Source organism: Saccostrea cucullata, unplaced genomic scaffold (genome assembly GCF_032062105.1).
Source record: "Saccostrea cucullata isolate Sc308-1 unplaced genomic scaffold, CSIRO_AGI_Scuc_v1 ctg2438, whole genome shotgun sequence".
Classification (NCBI taxonomy): Eukaryota; Metazoa; Mollusca; class Bivalvia; order Ostreida; family Ostreidae; genus Saccostrea; species Saccostrea cuccullata.
The window spans coordinates 36,121-57,453 of record NW_026935605.1 but is presented as its reverse complement, the minus strand read 5'-3'; the positions used below and the strand labels follow the sequence as shown (position 1 = coordinate 57,453).

Genomic DNA, 21,333 nt, shown 5'->3' with positions numbered 1-21,333 from the left:
GGAAAAATATAGGCAGAGTATTTTCGATCGTTTTTAGAATGATCAAATTCAAATCGACCTTTACACATGTCTCATATTTGAAAAAAGAATATAATTCATATTAAAGTGAGTAAAAATATAAAAACTGTGGATAGGGTAATGGTTTCACCGGTTTAAACATATAAACAAGGCGCTGAAATTAATTATTATACGAAAAAAATGCATAGTAAACAATGTATCAGCGGAATTTTTATCGAGACTCAAATGTAGCGATTTGTCCTTAGAAATAAATATTTCGTCTTAGCAAGAAATTATTTAAACACATAAAGAGAGACAAAGGTAACCTCCAAAGCAGCGATATTAAATTTTTCCTATCTTAATACTCTCGTTTGAAATGCCAATATCGATTCATCGCTAAAAATTTTATTTGTAAGGTATAAATGTCCGTCCAAGATCTGCAAATCTGATATGTATAATATATATGTAAAGTGCTACTGGTCTATATAACTTTTTATACCTTGTAGACAAAATATCGACAGACAACGATGACAGTCATACCTGTAGCAGTGTAGAATCCAGTAGTAGTTATGAAGAAATTGGTAGGAACAAATCTTACTTCATATATATTTTTATATATCCTTATCCTAGGATGAACACTTGGAGATAACAAACAGTATTCAAGATCAAAAGTACATAAAACAATACAAAACAGGAGCAGAGCAAACACAGACTTCCAAAACATCGGAGGTTGGATTAGATGTCATGGAGGAATTAGCATTTCCTGTCGGCCAGTCACACCCATTCCTGTCCAGTTCCCTTAATCAATTCGATATTGTCGACATCGCTATGTAAACAATGTTGATACATGTACGATATCGTGAATACATCGTTTACATTGTTATTGTTTCTACATAACAAGATCGTCAACGTCGACATCACAATGTTAATAATGTTGATACGATATCGTGTTTACATCGTCTACATCGTCATTGTTTCTACATGACGACATCATCAACGTCGACATTGCAATGTAAACAATATTGATACGATATCGTGTTTATATCGTTTACATTGTCATTGTTTCTACATGACAATAACGTCGACATCGGAATGTAGACAATGTTGATACGATATTTTGTTTACCTCGTCTACATTGTTATTATTTCTACATGACGACATCGTCGACGTCGACATCGCAATGTAAACAATGTTGATACATGTACGATATCGTGTTTACATTGTCTACATTGCTTTTATTTCTACATTGTATATTGACAACACAATGTAATTAAGGTATACCTTTACTCAGAAATAAAAAAAATTCCACTGATAGGAACGACAAACCATAAAAAGTATGTTATAGACCCCAAATATAGTAGTGTCATTTTTCACTTTAAAATAACTAGGTCAATGACCTACTTTTTTTGCTATTGACCACCCAATATTTCCCGGAAAATTTCTTATAATTTCACACTATGGCCATTTTTTCCTTTTTCAGCAAAATATGAGGAGTATCAGAAATCTTTTGGTATATAAAATGTATTTTATTATAGTAACTGGTGCTAATTACTAAATAATTTTCAGATTTGGGCAAACAAATTAAAAATTATCAAAGTCCGAATTTCCTCTGTTATTTTCAAAATTCAACCAGATTTTAATCAAGAATTTAAAAAAATCCCACTGATAGGAACAATAAATAAATCATACTTATTTAAGACTTGAATTCTCTTGATTATATTGGTATAAAATGAATATGGGGTCAATGGTCAATTTTTAAAGAAATTCTGACTTGAATTTTTTTTCGCCTTTTTGTTCACAGTGCCAATCCACTATATTTTGAAGTTAGATTAAATACGAAAAAAAAATGATAATCTTTTAACCTAATAAGATTTTCAAATGCATCACTTTATTAGAAATACACATGTATACAGCTTTGTAAATATAACAAAGAAAAACTTTGGTTTTCATTATAAATCAAAAAGTTTTTATCAGAATTTCCTCTGTCATAGTTTGATTAATAAGTGCAATATTGTGTACAACTACGTTTTGATACACATTTTTTGATGAATATTGAAAATGTAATAAAATATCTATACATGTATTTCAGAGATATTGTACTACATCTGTTGCAAAAAAAAAAAAAAAAACTAAAGAAAATGGATAAATCCAAGGCATTTTTAATCAATTAACTTAAATAATGGGCTTTACACAATTACATCGTCAATCTATTACCTAGCTCTTATAATGCATATAATTTCAGTTACTGGTTTGAATATCTATTTCAGGAATTATCATGAACATCGATCTTACTGTCAATTAATTTCTAACATAAACTGGAAGATTATAAACTTAATTGCTAAATTTGTATTTAAAAAAAAAAGCTGATGAAAATAAATTAATAACATTGAATTGCTTTCATTTAAATAAGACAATGCTCATTATAATATATTTAACTTTTATTCAATGACAGAAAAAAAAGAGTTCACAGCCTCAATAATTTTGTTTGACTTTGTCACCCTCACAGAACTGTTGCTACAGACTTCAGTAAACAATGCGTGGATACCATTCTGATCTCTAGAGTAAGCTAGTCTCAAACTATCAAAATCCAACCCACTTCCAGCTATTCTTTTAGCCATACACACACTCAACACCTTTTTCTGAACAAGAATTTGTAAGGAAGGAAAATTTTTGTCAACTTCCTTTTGGTAAGACAGTACATTCATTCCATAATCAAGTGAAAATGTAGCACCTTTATGCTTTTCATCTCATAAATACACCAATTCCAGCAACTTTTGCAACACTAAAACATCTTCAAGGGCATTATGTGCTTCATATGAACATGCAAGTAGACTTTCTACAAGATTTTGCTGGCTATAAGAGCTCATGTTCGGATGAGATATTCGAAACAAAAGCTTCGTATCAATAAATCCCTTCACTCTTTATGAGAATCTTGTTAACATTGAACACAATTCAAGAGCTCGTAAAAGCACTGGACAATCAAAAACCTTTACATTGTGTCCAACTAAAATAACGTTGTTGTACACTACTTTTCAAGAAATTTCAAGAAAGAATCCATTGCTGCCACCAGAGAAATGCCTCCCACTTCTTTGTTGTTATGGTAGAGTTTCTTATTCCTAACAGTGAGTCCTGTTATCTCGGAAGCTGTTGGTGTTATGGGCTTCTTAGGAATAACGTATGAAAAAAATCTATCCTCTTTCTGTACAGCTGCCAACTGAACGATATGAGAAGTGCGAGCTAAAAGAAAATATTTGTATTTAGAGTACCAGTTTTTGTATGAACAAGTAAATATATTCTACCAAGGCCAACAGACATAAATAGTAATTAGTGCAGTATATGTATTTATACAGAAATAAATTTCACCATACATGGCATACATAAATATCAGATAAAAACTATTAGATCCTTACCTAATCCTGTAGTTTCTAAATCAAATAAGATAATTGTATGATTTTCAACATCAACTGTTTCCATCTATAGCCTTGGGCATGGGACTGGAATTTCTGTAATGATGTCAGCTTCTTGAGGAGCTAAGCATATTCCAGATTCATATGTGGATCCTTCATGAATTTCTTTTCTGGTTGTACACAGCGATCTTAAAGAATTAAAAAAAAATGCTTAGTCTAATATAAATTCATGTACTTCAAAAAACCAAACCGATTACCGGAATCATTCATGTGAGGTTATTTTACATTACCTCCTAGCTTTCAGCTCACGTCTTCTTGACTTCTTCTCTTAGCCTCCTTAGTTTTGGTGATCGCCTTTCTCTTCCTGGTCTGGGATTCCCTGAGATAACACAACTTTCTAGTAAACCTTCCTAGCGAAAACCCGATCTTTTTGTTAACCTATTACAACAGAAAGAACATAACACATTAGCTATAGGAGGGAATGTTAATTACAAATGTAATGTACACGTTCATTATTATGATTAAATTCATTTTTTAAAACATTTTTTATATGAAATTATATGAATTTACAAGCTATGTATTGTGTATACTGACAGCAACAAGATAAGATGCTCCAGAGATTTTTTTTCTGCCACAGATGCTGCTACTCTGTAGTTTAAGATAGCTGAACCGCTAAAGTAGTGGTTTTTCGGAGCTTTCAGCAACACAGTCCTATTGAAGGACTCATTTGGTTGGGTGCTTCCCAGACTGGAAATCTTACAGCTGTTCTGCTTCCATTGGTTGCATAACAAATGTAGCGAATCTTGAAGGGCCGAGTCTTTTAATGGCTTTCCATAAGGCAAGGAAGTGTACCTTCAATTTATTTTGAACTTAAATTGAATCAATTAAATCAGAATTAGGAAATGGAAAAAAAATAAAGCTTGCACAAAACAAGATAAATGTTTATACATTAATTAGTTCAAATTGATTGTGATTTACATACTAATTATTGTACATGTACTTAATTTGACGTATTCAAAATTTAGTGCAGTCACTGGGTATGGATTTGTTGTCATAATTATGAATTAGCGCTACTTACACGTCTGTGCAGTGTTTTGTATATGTAAATGATTTCTTAGCAGTATATTCATGAAAATAGCACATCATTGTCTGCGCCAAAGCCACTTAAGTATGAAGTCCACTTTTTTAGGTATACAGTATATTTGAACGAATTACCGATAGTCATATTTTTGATAGTACCTTTGCTTCGGATTGTTGACATGCTGACACCAGGAATCGCTGCATGACTCATGGTTTCCAAAAGGGTGGTTACAGAGAGCATCAAGTGCCTTTTCTATTCCTTTTGGGTTTCCCAGGTTTTGTGCTAGTAGATAATTGAAGCATTTTTGAAGACAGCGGATAACCTTTGAAGTCAAAGACTTGTGCTTTTTCTGCAAAGCATATAGACTTGAGGAAAAATTTTTCCTAATGTGGTTCTTGTCACACTTTTTTTTAAATATTTAGATTCACACTCTTTTTCAGGCGAGAAATGGTGGTGATGTCATCATCGGCTATAACAGTGGACACCTTCTAACCTTTGTCCAGTTTTTTCTCCACCATACTGATGACCATGCTTGATTCCATAGATTTAGAACTTCCTTAAAAAATCAAAAAACAAATTTAAAAACGGATTTTTAAAATTTAACAAAAATAAACAAATTTAAAAACTTTTTTAAAAAGATTAATTTTACATTTGAAAATTAAGTTCAGGTATATGTATATGTACATTTCTCAGTTTCAAAATTGCTATTTAATCAAGTTAGTAAGTGTTCATTCAGTCTATTTAAAAAAATGGTCACAATACCATTTTTGGGCCCATCAGAAAAATACATACAAGAAGAAATTGATAGCATCAATATGTAGAAATACATATATAAATCCAAAATGTGACAAATAAAACCTATTCTTAACCTCAAATTTAAACAACTCATTTCAATTGAAGTATCTAATACCTTGCCAATTTTGTCTGCAGTCATGCTTCTTTGGCTTCTTTCCCACTTCGTTCAGCACTCTCACAGATCCTGCAAGTCTTGCTACGAACTTCATAGCCAATTATTTTGCCAGTGTGCTCACCAATCATTGAGCAGTGTCCTTCAATTAAAATGAAAAGGAGTATAATTAAAATTATTACTTAGACCTCACATATCATGTAAATTGCAGAAATTACACACTGACAGCTAGTGTTACTTACCCGATAAGCTATCAAATGAGTGACCACTTCCCCTCTTCTGCCATCGAGCATCTACGCTCACCGTTAATTCTTCAATTCCTTCAGTTCTGAAAAATAAAAGAATGTTTTTTTTGGTCTTACTTTAATTATTTTATTGATATTATTATTACTCCTAATAACTTCTATTATTTATAATTTTTTTTTTTTTGAAATGCTGATTATGATTAAATGCAAAAATTAGGGCGTGCTTGATTAGTAGCTTGAATTTTCGGAATTGGCGGAATTACAATCAAGTTAGCCGGAATTCAATTCCGGCGCAGTTCTATCAATCCCGTATTGAGAGGTGGTGTGAGAGGAATTAAAGATGGAGACTATACCAGTCTAGTCGAACCCTCAAACGGGGATATACCCTCAAACGAGGGTTTTCTTTTCCTTAATGCAACGCGCCAAAGCGGAAGTGGAAATCAAAAACGATAACTCTTCTTATTTAAAAAATATTTTTTTAAAAAATCACAAACATACAAAAATGAATTGTTTACACCTTTGTTTTCAATTAAAAAATTAAATTAATTTTTTTTTTCGTTTTTACTTACCTTATTTCTGAAGCACAAATTTTGTTTACAGGAGAGAGGAAACTCGGACGGGCACACAAGAAAGTGTTGAAAAATAAAAAATAACATGTTAATTACACAAAATTCGTAATACCGGGGAAGGGAATTATATGTAGTTCAACTTTATACAAACCATTGTTTGTTTATTCAGCCGTTTTATTAAATTATGAATAAAAAATCAAGCATGGAGGTCAAGACACAAAATACGCTAACTTTGGGAGAGAAAAAGTCTCGATTTTTTGCAATAAACATATACTTTTTCGCAATACAATCTCTTTAAAGATCTTTAATCTATCAAATTTGAGTACATACAGAGCTACGAAATAATCCATCACTTTGCACGAGCATATTTTGTGGACCACACGTTTTTCCGTGAAAACGGCACTATTTTGAGTGACTGTGCATGCGCGTATCCCCGTTTTAGGGTACGGATTTCCTACTTCCGTTTACCCCCGTTTGAGGGTTCGACTAGACTGCTATACTGTGTACATTTGCTGAGAGTGCCGATAAAAACGTATGCAGTTTTTTTTTCCTGTATTTGGGCCTGATACAGTCCTATGTACCATGATATACCTATTTGCAAATTAAAATTTAATATTGTTCTCAAATTATTATGACCATGTTCATTGTGGAGTTCACTTATGAGCTGCTGCCTGCACACAGCAAACATCATGATATTCTGTTCTTCACAGCATTCACTCGCACTTTCATCCCCCATCGCCTCTTACAATATATCATTTAATAAGAAGAATTTCTTTATTTGTTGAGCTACAGCCATATTGTGAACTAATTCCAATTCTAGTTTTACATGATTGATAGAATTTTTGGAACTCTCGGAATTGAAATCTGACTTTACAATCAAGCACACCCTTAGTTTTGTGAGGAAATACCAGTACTGTGCCACGAAAGATCTAGTAACCATCACTTTTTATAGGTGTATACATGTAATAATTATTAAACAATGTACTTACTCAACTGTAGCTTGGATTTCATCTTGTAAGACCTGATGGATTGTGTCCTCAGCAACTTTTTCAATGGCCAGTCCTGTCTCTGTTTGTCTATTCTGGATGGTCTTTGTACTCACAGCAGGGATATTTCAAGTTGTTAACAGATCATTTACTTGAGCTGGGCCAACGCCAGTCCATGAATCATTAAATTAACAATTACACATGTACATTTCTTTGAATGCATTGTTTTCAGATGTGCCATAATCAGTTCTAAAATTCAAAACCGTTGACTATATAATTTATTGGGAGTATGGGACTTAAAATTGTTTATAGTGTGGGAAAGATGACGTTCGCCCTGTGAATAATTGTGGTCGTCCCGGACGCACTTCCAGCGAGATTTTAAGACCTCCGAGTTTTTGGTATATTTGTTATTTTGTTTTGAAAACCCTTGTTGTCTCCACAATCGGATTACCTCGCCCTTTTCCGTCGCACGCTAGAAAAAAGACTCGGAAGTAAGTACACGACATGTTGGAACTATTTTTTTTCGTCACATGTTCAAACAAATATGGCAGCGCCCTGTGCCATATGTCGTGAGACGAAGGGCACAGTATTTAACGCTTCGGATGGGAAGAAAGCATACGAAGACGATATCCCATCTATGTTTTTGTTTGTGTCAGGAGTCCATGTTACTCCTGACAGCAAAATCTGTAGGTCATGCCTTCACAACCTCAAAAAAATTTGCAGAGTTTAAACGCAAAATTTTATCAACAAGGGTAAGTGAAGTTCATAACATGTTAACACTGGTATGACACTGATTGTTCAATTTTTATATAACAAATAAGATCTTAATTTACTTATCTTAATTAGGGGTATCAGCAATATAATGACAATTTAAATAATAAAATGAAGCTTGAATAAAATGATTTATCATTACTCAAAATACCTACAATTCAGATCTCAATTGCAAGTCCAGGTTCATCGCCCCAAAGCATGGAAAGTATTGTGCCTGTAAAACGGTCTGTTTCTACCCCGAAAAATCCAACTCCCAAGAGAAAAGTGGTGGAACAGATCATAAGCTCTGTGGAAAAGCTTAAGTTATCGGGTATGATTGAAAATTTACATATACTATATTTTTATCATAAAAGATTGAAGCACAGATATCTGGAATTTTATCAAGTAACAATTAAAGACCTCTAGAATCAGAAAATCCTACCTTTTAGAGGGGAAATGATAATGTTGTTGACAATTAATTAAAAAAAATTGTCTAACTAGAAGTAAGTTGAATCATGTAAAAACAATTTATTTTGCCTGCACTTGTCCATATTTAGCCTACTGAAATAATATAGTTAATATATTTCCTTCACATATCCAATTAGCTGCAGAACTGTAGCTCCCTGCTGGAGAAAATTCAGACAGATAAAGCAGAGAGCTACAGATCCAAAGGTTTTAAAAACCTTCGATTGACGCCGACGATTTTTTTTGTCGCTCTCTTCGGTTATTTTTCCTTGTATTTTATCCTTCCCAGCATGCAGCAATATACCTTCATCACCTGCATACGGAGTATATATATCTCAGTTGATTCCATACGCAAGAACATGCTCTACGTATGAACAATTTCTTAAACGAGGTAAATTATTGACAAGCAAGTTGAGGAAACAAGAATATCAACAGTCTCGTTAAAAGTCATCATTTCGTAAATTCTATGGTCGATACAATGACCTTGTCAGCAAATACAATTTATCATTGAATGAAATGCTGACTGACGTTTTTCATACCAATTGTTAGTCCATTATTTATACACTGAATTGACGACAGATTTTTTCCGTTATTTCCTGACTATGACAACGAGCACACGGCGGGTGTGACCGGTCGGCAGGGGATGCTCACTCCTCCATGGCACCTGATCCCACCTCTGATGTTTCGGAGGTTCGTGTTTGCTCTGCTTTTATTTTGTATATTGTTTAATGGACGTTGAGATTAAATACTGTTCGTTATTTCCATATCCTTCTTTATGCATTTATTTTAAAAATTTCTGATTTTGCAATTACATATATGTTGAAATTTGTTATGATTGTATCTTCCAGCTCTTGGAACGTCTTAATAAAATCAGTGTGACACTGTCAGCAGAAAGTAAAAGAACAGTTATTAAAGAATTCAGATGTGAATTTACAATAAAGGTTTTAAAAGCAATCAAATATGGGAAAAATGGAAAGATCAATGGGGATGATTTGGACTTGCGTGTGACAACCAATGATATACGAATGAACAACAGTGACTTAGATTACCACTTTTCTGCAAGTGATTAGACTTCATTTCGATTGGAGAACCAAAATTTCAATGACAATACATTTCTGCGAGAAGTAATTTCCAATCCAGTGAATCGTGAATGTACTATTTAGTGCTTTATTCCATCTGAGCAAGAGATTTCTCTTTTTAAAACTGCAACAAAATTCTTGGTAGCTAGAGAGCTGCCTTCCACCTTCCAAGCATTTAAGTGGATAGAACTTGTTGTTCCTACTCACATAGAACATCCTTTGAATCAGAAATGTCTAGGAAAAGTGACTCTTACATTCTTCCGATACTTTTAAAGAATGAAGCGAAGTATGACGATTGTGTCGAGATACTCAGTTCTTATGTTCATGAATTTGCAGACTTGTACACCAAAGCAGGAAGAGGTTACCAGCACAAAATTGTTACTATTTGGTTTGCTGTTTATGAGTTCTGACCACCGACTGTTTTAAAATTTATTTGGTATTTATTATTTTATTTTTTAAATATATCACATTAATCTTAATTTTTGGGCCAACAATAAAATGATTTGTTTGATGTACTCTAAATCAAAATTTCCCATACTGTAATACCCAATCATTTTTTTCAGCAATTTGACTTTTTTCAGATTTCAATTCATACAATACTGCTATGCAAAATAAAAAAATAAATAAGTAACAAAACAAAAAAAAAACTACATACCCTGGTAGTTTACCTACTTTGAAAAGTGTGCGTATAAGTACATTGCACTGCATATGAGTTGTTGACATGGAATGTCAAAGTATGTATTTGTACTTTATCCCTTGTAGAAAATGGCAAAACAGCTTATGAAAAAGCAGACAGGGAGAAACGTTGGCACCCTTGCCCATATCAAGTCCTTGATACAGCGTGCAACGTCAAAAGCCGATTTAAAGCTCATGAGGACTTCATCATCCTTTTTGTAAAAGCCCTGTTATGACATTTCTTTCTGGAGCATTTTGATATGGAATCCACTGATGACATTCCCAGAAAACATACAGAGTGTATCCCATCCAATATTGCGCAGACACAGAAGAAAAAAAGAGAAGCAGTGTTCAATAAAATCATGCAAGACGTTTTGAATACATATATATTTTATTTGATCATATTTTATTAAAGTGTATTTGTGAAGCAAACATTATTGTTGTGTATAAATTTACTTTATAATACAGGTATATCTTAACCAGTCAATCCAAAACGTTTTCAGTCAATTCTTGCATTATTTGATGATGTACAATTACCTATACACGTACATGTACATATCATACATACATAAAAAAATAAAGTGCCAAGGGGCTATAGTACTTGTGTATAAAGATGCATTCTTATTTTATTTTAGGAGTCTGAGAAAAGGAAGTGGAAATATCTTGACATCAATGGGGAGACCCAAAAAGTTCCAACTAAAGAAGGATATATTACATTTCATATCCTGTGTGACAAACAATATAAGGTACAGATTCCGAAATCAAGTCTGGAGCAAGGGAAAGTCGTAGTCCTGAACATATCGGGCAATATGTTAACTTTGTCCAAAGCCAAAGAAGACGACCTCTTCAATTACATGCATTATTTCTTGCAACATTATTTACTTATGATATTTATGAAGGATGCCATATATGAAGGTGACATTTTCAGAGTCAATATTTCATTGAAATTGATGATGCCATATTTCTATGCCCATTCTAACTTATCAAAATATTTAGTGGAATGCATAGACTATATCTTAAAAACTGAAATTTTATTATCACCAAGACTTTCATTAGAAGTCCGCACAAGCTCATTCGTAAATCCAAAAGGTGGACCAAGGAACAATAAACCCAGTGATATGCGAAAGGAAAACCAAGTCAAAGAGTTGAAGGAACTGATCAGAGTCTTAGGATTCAATAAAACCGAGACTGTTATAGTTAATCTCATCTCTGCAAGGCTGCCCCTATAATTAACAATGTTGTTAAAAATCTTGACAATTAAATTCATGAGAGGAATATTGAAACGTCCCACAAGAAAAGAGATGACAGTGAAGATCTGCAATGTATTCTGCAGGAATTCAGATGCTTGAAGCCTTTAACGTGAACACCCGAAAGGATGTTGAAGCATTATGCCAAAATTCCCAATAATGTTTATGCCGAGTTATTTGAAAAGCAACATATTTTTCATTTGGACATTATGGCTATCTGTCAGAGACTGTTAAGGAACTTTCCTGTGGAATGTGATGGTGATGATATTGACGTAAGTGATGGAGAAGACAGTGATACATGAAGTTTCTTTTCCATTACACATGTATTTACACAGTACGAACATGGATTGTGATATAATTAAATTATGTGTATTTATTTAACTTACAAGTTTGACAACAAAATACGAATTGTAATGAGAATGTAATTTAAAGCACTTCATAAGCATCTAAAATATACATATTTGCATTTACGATTGTACAGTTAAGAACATTATCATTGCAAGGAAATATTTTGCATTAAGTTAATTTCTTAAACTTACAAGTAATTTCATACTTTTTTAGTTTTTTAAAAGGTGTTCATATTATTTATATAAAATTGATTTGAAAAGTTTAATATTTGAAGACTCTACCTTTTCAATTATCAGAGCTTTTCTTATCATATATTGAATGTGAAATAAATCTTTCAAATAGAAAATGAATTTGGTTTCAAATAAACAAATATTTGAACTACATACATGTAACTACAGATTTTACAGTTCATTAGAATCATTGAGTGAGTAAAAAGTATATACTAGTATTGACTACCATCTCAAAATTGAAATATTTGTTTTTATATAATGTACCTTTTCTTTATGCCCTAGGTTCTAGCATGTAAATTAGATTACATACAAAACTAACAAAGTGAAGATGGGTTAAGCCCAAAAGGATGAAAGACTAGTAATTATTAGGGTCCATATGCCTCTTTTTAGTAGCTGAGAACATAGTACAAATTCTTAGAGTTGGTCATTTCTTCCTTTACAATTTGAACAGCAATTGTCAGATGAAATGCAGAGTGTTATGTCTTCAAACCCGAAATATTTCATTAGGTGTCTGCGTAAGCAGGTTGTCCTGTTTTTAACAAAGTCACGTACTTCCGCTTGAAGACCCGTACGATTGGGTGCAACATCACTGTTATTAAAATACACTATGGCTGCGGCCTTCTGTCCAGAGCGCCCAGCTCTGCCAATCTCCTGCAAATACTTCTCTAGAGTTGTTGGTGGCCTTGTATGTATTACCCTTTCTATTGATGGCGAATTAAGACCCATACCAAATGCCACTGTTGCCAAAACAAGACGAACTTTAGGACTCTCTTTCCTCAGCTCAGAGATAATGTGAGTTTTCATTTTTTCAGTATAGTCTTTGTGATATTGAGCGAAAATCCTATTTTCCGGTAATTTTCTTCCTTCGGAATGTACTGATATTCACCAAGTTCACTAGTTATGTACTGATACCCATATCCAACAGTTTCCAAATTATCACAATAAACTACTGTCACAGGGAAATTCAGGAGTTTTTCCTTGAGTTCTGTAACGAGGGGAGACAGAATTTTTTCCTGCTTTTCATATTTACGCAGATTTGGTAATCTTTCTCTGACTTCTATGAAAATGTTGGGCCTGTCTGGATTTTCTATTATAAAATTTGGATCCTTAAACTGCAATATCTTGGTTAAAGATTCCATGGCGGACTTGGTAGTTGTTGCTGTCATGGCAAGATTGGGCTTGTCAGGAAATATTATGGTTAATTCACCAAGCCTTTGGAAAGACTTTCTGAAATCTGAACCCCTGAAATACAAATTGAAATGTTAAAGAACAAGAAAAGAATGGATCTAAACATTGATTTTAATTTGATTGTATGTCATGTTATGAAAGATGACAGTTTTACATTTATGAACAGGCACGTAGCATCATTTTTGAAAGTGGAGCCCCCCCCCCCCCCGTTGCTGCGTGCCTGAAGAAACTATTAGAGTATCATTGACTATAGCTATCTACTAAATTGTTAACTGCTTACCACTCTGAAATCATGTGAACTTCATCCACAACTGTGCAGCAAACGTACTCTTTAAACAGCTTACTTCTCAGCATCTTTCCAATACCCTTACTGCCAAGTAGTGTTTCTGGGTGTGCATATATTAAATAATATTTTCCCTCAAGTAGATCTTGCATCTTGACAATGGTCACAAACTCAAAGAGGGTATCATTATCGATGTCACTAAAATTAAAAAAGAATCTAGTGAATATGAAATCAAAGCAAATTTAATTAAATAGTGAGTCAAATGTATGATATGAGGTAATTTAAGGGCAGCTGGAATACATTTGATACAACAAATTTATTATTCATTGCCCTTAATTATTGTGATTTTAACCTAGATAAATGGTAGGAATGGATTTGTTAATTATGTAACTATCATTATAATGTAGAGATGCATGCACTTGTCAATCAATAATAAGTTGATATGCAAGTTAGATGTACTGTGGTGGCATATTTCTGCTCCCTACATGTTAACAAGCGACATAATTATGCAACATTGCAACATATTTATGTCAACATGCAAGTTAATTATATTGACATGCAAGCTACCCCTTATATGAAAAAATATTATTTAAATATGGGTAAATTACTTACTAATGCCAGCTGCACCAAACATGCTAAGTTATACATGTATCTATGATGGTGCACTTACTCATTTGTATATGTAGTCACTCGATTCCTGCTATGTCGATATAGCAGGCTGGAAAACCTTTTGCAGACAAACCTTGCACCTGGTCCTGCATCACCGAGTTCAGGGGTGCCACGACAACAACTATCATAGGCCTTGGTAACTCGAATTTCCTCTGGAAAAGGGCAACACTTGGAAAATTGCACTTTTCCCATATCCGGTAGGCACGGTGACAACTGTATCTTTACAATTTTACAAAGATTCCAGAACTTGTAACTGTTTATCTTTAAAATCAAAGTCAAAACCAGCATGCTTTTTAGCGTAATCAAGATGTTCCTGAAACATGCTTAAAATTTCACGTGGTAATGTTAACATATTTTCAATGACGCAATGACCAATGTTATAGTTCTTTTTAATGTAAGTTCAATTAAAATAAAACGACAATAAGTTTTTGTTTCTATATAATTTTAATTCATTTTTTTGTAAATTATGCAGAAATAACCAAATTACACCTCGTTTTAGTTGGACTTAAATTGTGCCGCACTACTTCGAATTCTTTCGCTAAACTGCTCAATTCGAGCATTATTCATACGCTTACTTCCGAGTCTTTTTTCTAGCGTGCGACGGAAAAGGGCGAGGTGATCCGATTGGTCGTCTCCACTGCGTCATTCTTTCTGACAGACGACTGTTTACATTCGCCGCGAAATTTACGGCATGTCGCAAATAACAAATTGCATTAGAGTAGATTGTTCAAAAAACTTATTTAACTCTTAACCGTTATGTTTTATTTAAAATAAAAACTCTATTTTCTCAATATTTTCTATATATAATAAATCATGAGATTACAGATTTTACAACATCGTGTTCTACGGCGACCAGTTTGTGCTATCTCTAACGTTGAGTAAACGTAATCCTTAATGTTAAAACTATTTTGCATGTACTGTACAGATGACAAACACTGTTTCCAAGGTTGAGGATTGGTTTTTTAGTTCATTTTCAGAATGTAAGACATGCTTCATACTTAATGTACACTTGATGTGGACTCATAAGAGTCAAAGATTGCCCTGATGATAATATGCAAAAAGTAAAGAGAATATATTGCCTTATCAATATGAATTCAACTTGATTTTATGCGTTAAATGCGTTGTCAATGACTTTAACAAGTTAAAATACAAAAAAGGGAAACTTAATGTTGACATGATGACAACTCGATATAGGCCAACACAGATACTAAGTGTATAAACAAAAATTAATAAGAATGCAATGTTTACACTCAATTACCGACCAACATAGCGATGTCGACGATGTGAACAATGTAAACAAGCTTTTGAAAAAAGGTAATGTTGACACAATGTCGACTCGATATCGACCAACATTGCGATGTTGACGATGTGAACGATGTAAACAAGATGTTGAAAAAGGCAATGATGACACGATGTCTACTCGATACGACCAACATTGCGATGTCGATGATGTGAACGATGTAAACAAGATAGAAAGAAGGGCAATGTTGACACGATGTCGACTCAATATCGACAAACATTGCGATGTCGACGATGTGAATGATGTAAACAACAAAAATAAGAAGGGCAATGTTGACACAATGTCGACTTGATGTCGACCGACATTGCAATGTCGACGATGTGAACGATCTTAACAGGTTAAAAAGAAGGCAATGTTGGCACGATGTCGACCAACATTGCGATGTCTTCGATGTGAACGATGTAAACAAGAAAAATAAGAAGGGCAATGTTGACACGACGTCGACTCCCTATCAACCAACATTGTGATGTCGACGATGTGAACAATGTAAACAACAGAAAGGGGGGGGGGGGCAATGTTAACAAGATGCTGACGTTATATTATTAAACAATGTAATACAAAGAGATATAAACAAAGGAATTATAGTCATGTTGAATATGTTTTGATATAAGGATGACTTTTTTTTTTACAGCAATGTCGACAATATCGAAAAAACATCGTGCACTGGACATACCTCGTCACTATTACATTATCGGGATATAACGGGAAAATCCGTCGTCATTTATATATAATAAACTAAAAATAAGTATGCAAAACGCCAGTCAGCAGTTGACTCAATGATTAATTGTATTTGCTGACAAGGTCATTGTGTCGACAATAGAACTTACGAAATGATGATTTTAAACGAGACACCTAAAATTCTTGACTTGTTTGTCAATAATTTACCTCTTTTTACAAATTGTTCATATGTAGTTCTTTCTCATGGGTATCGAATCATCTGATATACATAAACTCCGAATGCTGACGATGAAAGTATATTGCTGCATATGCAAGTATATTTGACAATAGAAACGTTAAACGCATAAGGTTTATTATAAAGCGTGGTTGTTAGATTAAAATTAACGTCTTTTTTGAAGTATGTGCACAAACAAGCTTAAGGTCAAGATCTAGTAAATGAAAGGTGCCTACAGATTTATGAAACTTGAGAAATAAATCCCTTTATTGATGCTTTACAACTTTAGCTTGGTCAAATAAGGTGTTTCGGGGCATAATTTGCAGATAAAAAAGATGAAAAACTGTATTTTAAACTGCCATTTTCAATGAAAAATAAAGAAAACCAGTCATGAATATGGGAGGTTTTCTCATATTCGACATAGACAATGTATCCAGATTGCCTACAATCTCTCAGAAAACGGTAATTAGTATGTTCATGGCCTCTTCTTTAAATTAACATCAAATTTAATATACGTATCCGGTTTACTTTTTATATGATTTCAAATTGAATGTCATGAAAATAACATATTTTCTACATAATTTTGCTAAAGCCCTAAAGTACGGGAAAAAGAAAGTTGAAATTGATTATGACGTCATAATAGATCTAGCACCAAAAAAGAAGTCTTAAGCTATTTACTAGATCTTGACCTTAAGTTGGTTTAAGATGTTTATTGGCCTCCTCGTCATGAGGGTAAGAGACTACAAAACAAAACAGCCGTCTTACAAATAATTTCATAAACAAACAAATATAAGCAGTTCATAAATTTGTGAGACAACATCATGACAATCCATGACATACATCATACCAAATTTGAAAAATGCAAGAAAAATTCGTTTTAGGACTTTCTGTATACTAGTATCAATACTATATTACATCATTCAACTTTTCAACTTAATATAAACCAAATAATTCATAAAGTAAAGTGAAAAAGTATCGATACATAAATATACATACTAGTATCCAGATTTTCCCTAACGCCAACGCCATGTGCGTTTGTGCACTTACGATTTATAACAAAAATATGCAAAAATCAAGTATAGACAACAGTTAAGACTTATCGTATGTAATAATTTTAATGTGATTACAAATATGCAAAACAAAAACTTACTCTTTGGGCCTTCAAACAAGACAAAAAGGGCAAATATGCCTTCGAAACAAAACGTGGGGTCTTCCCGGAAATACAGTACATGTATAAACAGAACATAAAATCTAAAACCCACACGGACAATTTCCGTGTCACTACACTCCCCTTCTGATTTCTGTATAAGAATTCACTATATCAATTACACGTCGCTTAGGAAAATAAACCTAACAAACGTATCACAAATGTATCTTACATATCTTGTACTGTTTCATGCACAACAACTAAGACAAGACTAGTGGCACAAATTTGTGAATGGGTCTAACATAATGAGATACAGTGTCCCCCCCTAACCACACGCACTTCAACTTCACGTACATGTCCATCAGTAGAAGGAAAGATTCTATTCACACGTGCAACCGACCACTGATTCCTTGGACTCTCAGATTCTTCTAGCATCACCACGTCTCCTTCCTTTAAACTAGGTTCTTCTAATGTCCTCTTTCGTCGAGTTTGAAGGGCGGATAAGTACTCACATTCCCATTTTCGCCAAAATTCAGCTGCAAGAGTTTGAACGTAATGCCTCTGAGACTTGTATAATTCTTTGGGGTCAATGTCCGGCAATGATTCTGGTAAATGTCCTATCTTCTGAGTGAGTATCATTGCAGGTGTAAGGAAGGATGGATACTTGTATAATTCTTTGGGGTCAATGTCCGGCAATGATTCTGGTAAATGTCCTATCTTCTGAGTGAGTATCATTGCAGGTGTAAGGAAGGATGGATCACTGGCATCCTCTGTAATGGTGGTAAGTGGTAATGAATTCACTATAGCGCAAACTTCTGCCAGAAATGTAGAAAGTGTGTCATGGGTTAAACCTTTCATTCCATTTCGTAGAAGCATACCGTCCAAGATTCTGCGCGTCACACCGATCATGCGCTCCCAGGCTCCACCAAAGTGGGATGCATGTGGAGGGTTGAATATCCATGAGCACTCATTGTCCTGCAAGAATCTCTGTACCATGGGTTTCTCCACGAACTGATGAACCATCTGTAGTTCCTTTACTGCACCAATAAATTTGGTTCCTCTGTCAGAACGAAATTGACGGACAGGTCCTCGTATAGAAAGGAAACGCCTTAACGCATTAATGAAAGAGGAAGTGCTCAATTCCTCAACGAGCTCAATGTGGATACCCCTTGATATTAGGCACGTAAACATAATTGCCCATCTTTTGCTTGTGGCTAATCCTCCCCTTGTGCGCCTTGCCGTTACATCCCAAGGTCCAAACGTATTCAGGCCAACGAACGTAAATGGAGGTCGTGGGGTCAAACGATCCTTTGGAAGGTTAGCCTTTTTCTGACCACAGAAGGCTCCTCGCAATTTGCGACATGTTACACAGTGGTGAATCTCTGACGCTATTAGACGCTTGACTCCAATTATCCAGAATCCTGATGACCTGATCTTGCCTTCTGTCATCTTACGTCCTTGGTGGGACACCTTCTCATGAAAATACCTAGTCAATAAGGTGGCTATGTGGGATTTCTTAGGTATGATTATAGGATATACGTCCAAGTCAACTAACTTCTGTAGAGCAGAAATCCTACCACCAACACGTAGTAAGCCATTGGAGTCCAGAAATGGTGCCAAGGAAATGATGCTGCTACCTTTAGGTATGGGCTTCTCCTTGATGAGACATTCTACCTCTTCACTGAATTCAGACCTTTGTACCTCTCTCAAAATATGAATCTCAGCTGATTTGAGGGTGTCCAAATTCAAAGACTGTGGACAGTAATGACATCGTCTCGTTGAAAGTTTGCAGGAGTCCTTTGCAAGTAAGACATGCCTCAACATAGCTTTACTGCGAACTAGTTTAGTCCATTGCGAGTACCATTCTAAGCGAGACTTGAAAGAGCTATGGGTTCTTCCCTCGACGGTCGTTTTGTTGACTTCAATAATAGGTCAAACTTCCTTATCATCATCTGATATGAGAGCAAAGTTCTCACTTGCCCCCACAAAGGTAGTGGAGAGGTTATCTTCCCTAAGCAGCCACATACTTTGAGGGAGTTCTTGAGCATCGAACGATCGAGTACCCAAATCTGCTGGATTATGATCAGTAGTAGTGTGCTGCCATTGGTCAAGTTAACTGAATGACAAATCCTACTCACTCTATTCGCAACGTAGACATAAAAACGTCTGGCGTCGTTGGTTATATAACCAAAAGCAATCTGACTGTCGCTGTAAAATCTGAAAGTATTCTTCTCTAAATATATCTGTTCTCTGATGATTTCTGCTATCTCTATCCCAAGAACCGCTGCGCACAGTTCCAGTCTGGGGATTGTATGACCATGTGCTGGAGCCACTTTGGCCTTGCCAATAAGGAAACCTACATCACTGTTACCCTAGTCCTTCCATACTTTCAGAAATGCCACAGCAGCTATCGCATCTGTGGAGGCGTCAGTAAAAATGTGCACTTTCTTGTGTAGTGACTCATAAACAGAATACTTGCAGCACATCCTTGGTATCCTGAGATCCTCAAGATGACGGACGGAGTTGACCAAAACCGACCATTTCAAGCGGAACGAGTCATCGAGGGAACTGTCCCAATCAATTTCACTGGAGGTTGATAGCATCCGTCGGAATAACATCTTTCCTTGCACAGTTACTGGAGATGCAATACCTAGGGGTTCGAACAGACTATTGATGGTTGATAAGACTCCCCTGCGAGTGAAGGGCTTCTGGTCAGTTGATATCTTGAAGGTGAATACATCAGCGTTGATGTCCCACGGCATACCAAGGCTTCTCTGTACAGGTAAATCATCTCCACCAATATCTAAATCATTTAGGTCTTTGGCCAGATCATCTGCTGGAAACTTCAACAACAAAGACTTCGAGTTTGAGGAGATTTTATGAAGCTTAAGCTGTCCTCCTTCTTTCAGGGCAAGCTGAGTTCTCTTCATCAGGTCAATGGCCATATCTTCACTTGGACAACTTAAGAGTCCATCATCCACATAAAAGTCTTTCGATATAAAGTCAATCACATCAAGGTCAGAGTGAGCAACACATGACTGTTACTAAAAAGCAATGAGAATCCAACAAAACCCTGTGGAAGTACTGACTGATACTGAGAAAACCCTGAGTTGTACTGAGGCTACTACTGAGAAACTGAGGAAGTACTGAGTTGCACTGAGGTTTTTACTGTGCATTCTGTTGTGCTACTGAGGAGCACTGAGGTTAGCACTGTTGCTACTGAGGAAGTACTGAGGGGCACTGAGGTTTGTCTGAGGGAACTGAGCTGATACTGTGTGATACTGAGGTTTTAACTGAGGCTACTGTGGACATACTGAGAGGTACTGAGGTGTTCAAAACACAATAATATGAAAATGAAATAAGATAAAGTGTGGGAGACAAATAATTGTTTTTGAGCCATATCTTCCTTATAGTATAACTATTTCTTTAATCTTTGATTTACAGAACCACCAATAATATTCCATGACTTACAGTAGTATATAATTTTAGTGCATATCTTTCATTCTATTTTCATATTCTCAAGTCTAATATTCAAGAAACGTTTGCATACATTTGTCGATTTTGCAATTATTGTCTGTAACAATAAATATTGCTACACTAGGTAATATTTTTTATAGAAAATAGAATTGTTAAAATATATATTACACATAATTTCTGTGTAAAGACTACTCTCGCGTGAATTGAAAATACTTGATATGCTCATCTATTTGATATGGTGTGTGTCGACCTCATTTGAATCTCTTTTCATTTTATGAGTTAAAATTGTATTTTGCAGTAAAGTGCAGGAGTATTCAAAACTCCTTGATTTTCCAAATGTCTCCTATTTTTACTGGTAATTTCATTTTCTGGGGAAAAAAAGAGTTTCTTT

The 21,333-nt window shown here is 34.7% G+C and overlaps 2 protein-coding genes and 1 pseudogene across 2 annotated transcripts; all 3 read right to left on the bottom strand.

Moving 5' to 3' along the window:
- Window positions 1–3,729: 3,729 nt before the first annotated feature.
- On the bottom strand, window positions 3,730–7,359 carry LOC134243376 (uncharacterized; annotated as a pseudogene).
- Window positions 7,360–10,800: 3,441 nt separating this feature from the next.
- On the bottom strand, window positions 10,801–14,733 carry LOC134243378 (bifunctional 3'-5' exonuclease/ATP-dependent helicase WRN-like). Its single transcript, XM_062725631.1, has 3 exons — window positions 14,128–14,733; window positions 13,455–13,655; window positions 10,801–13,228 (listed from the first exon to the last, which is right to left on the bottom strand). Exons 1-3 carry the CDS (start codon window positions 14,412–14,414, stop codon window positions 12,787–12,789), a joined length of 930 nt encoding a protein of 309 aa, XP_062581615.1. The 5' UTR covers window positions 14,415–14,733; the 3' UTR covers window positions 10,801–12,786.
- Window positions 14,734–17,762: 3,029 nt separating this feature from the next.
- On the bottom strand, window positions 17,763–19,289 carry LOC134243375 (uncharacterized). The gene has a single exon (XM_062725628.1). It carries the CDS (start codon window positions 19,287–19,289, stop codon window positions 17,763–17,765), a length of 1,527 nt encoding a protein of 508 aa, XP_062581612.1.
- Between the last annotated feature and the right edge of the window lie 2,044 nt (window positions 19,290–21,333).

Excerpts from the sequence above, each read along its gene's own strand:
- LOC134243378 (XM_062725631.1), bottom strand. The coding sequence starts at position 14,414 with ATGCTGGTTTTGACTTTGATTTTAAAGATAAACAGTTACAAGTTCTGG. Across the intron at positions 13,656-14,127 it reads GTGACTACATATACAAATGA|TGACATCGATAATGATACCC; the intron begins GTAAGTGCACCA and ends TTTTAATTTTAG. Across the intron at positions 13,229-13,454 it reads GTTCACATGATTTCAGAGTG|GGGTTCAGATTTCAGAAAGT; the intron begins GTAAGCAGTTAA and ends TTTGTATTTCAG.
- LOC134243375 (XM_062725628.1), bottom strand. The coding sequence starts at position 19,289 with ATGTTGAGGCATGTCTTACTTGCAAAGGACTCCTGCAAACTTTCAACG.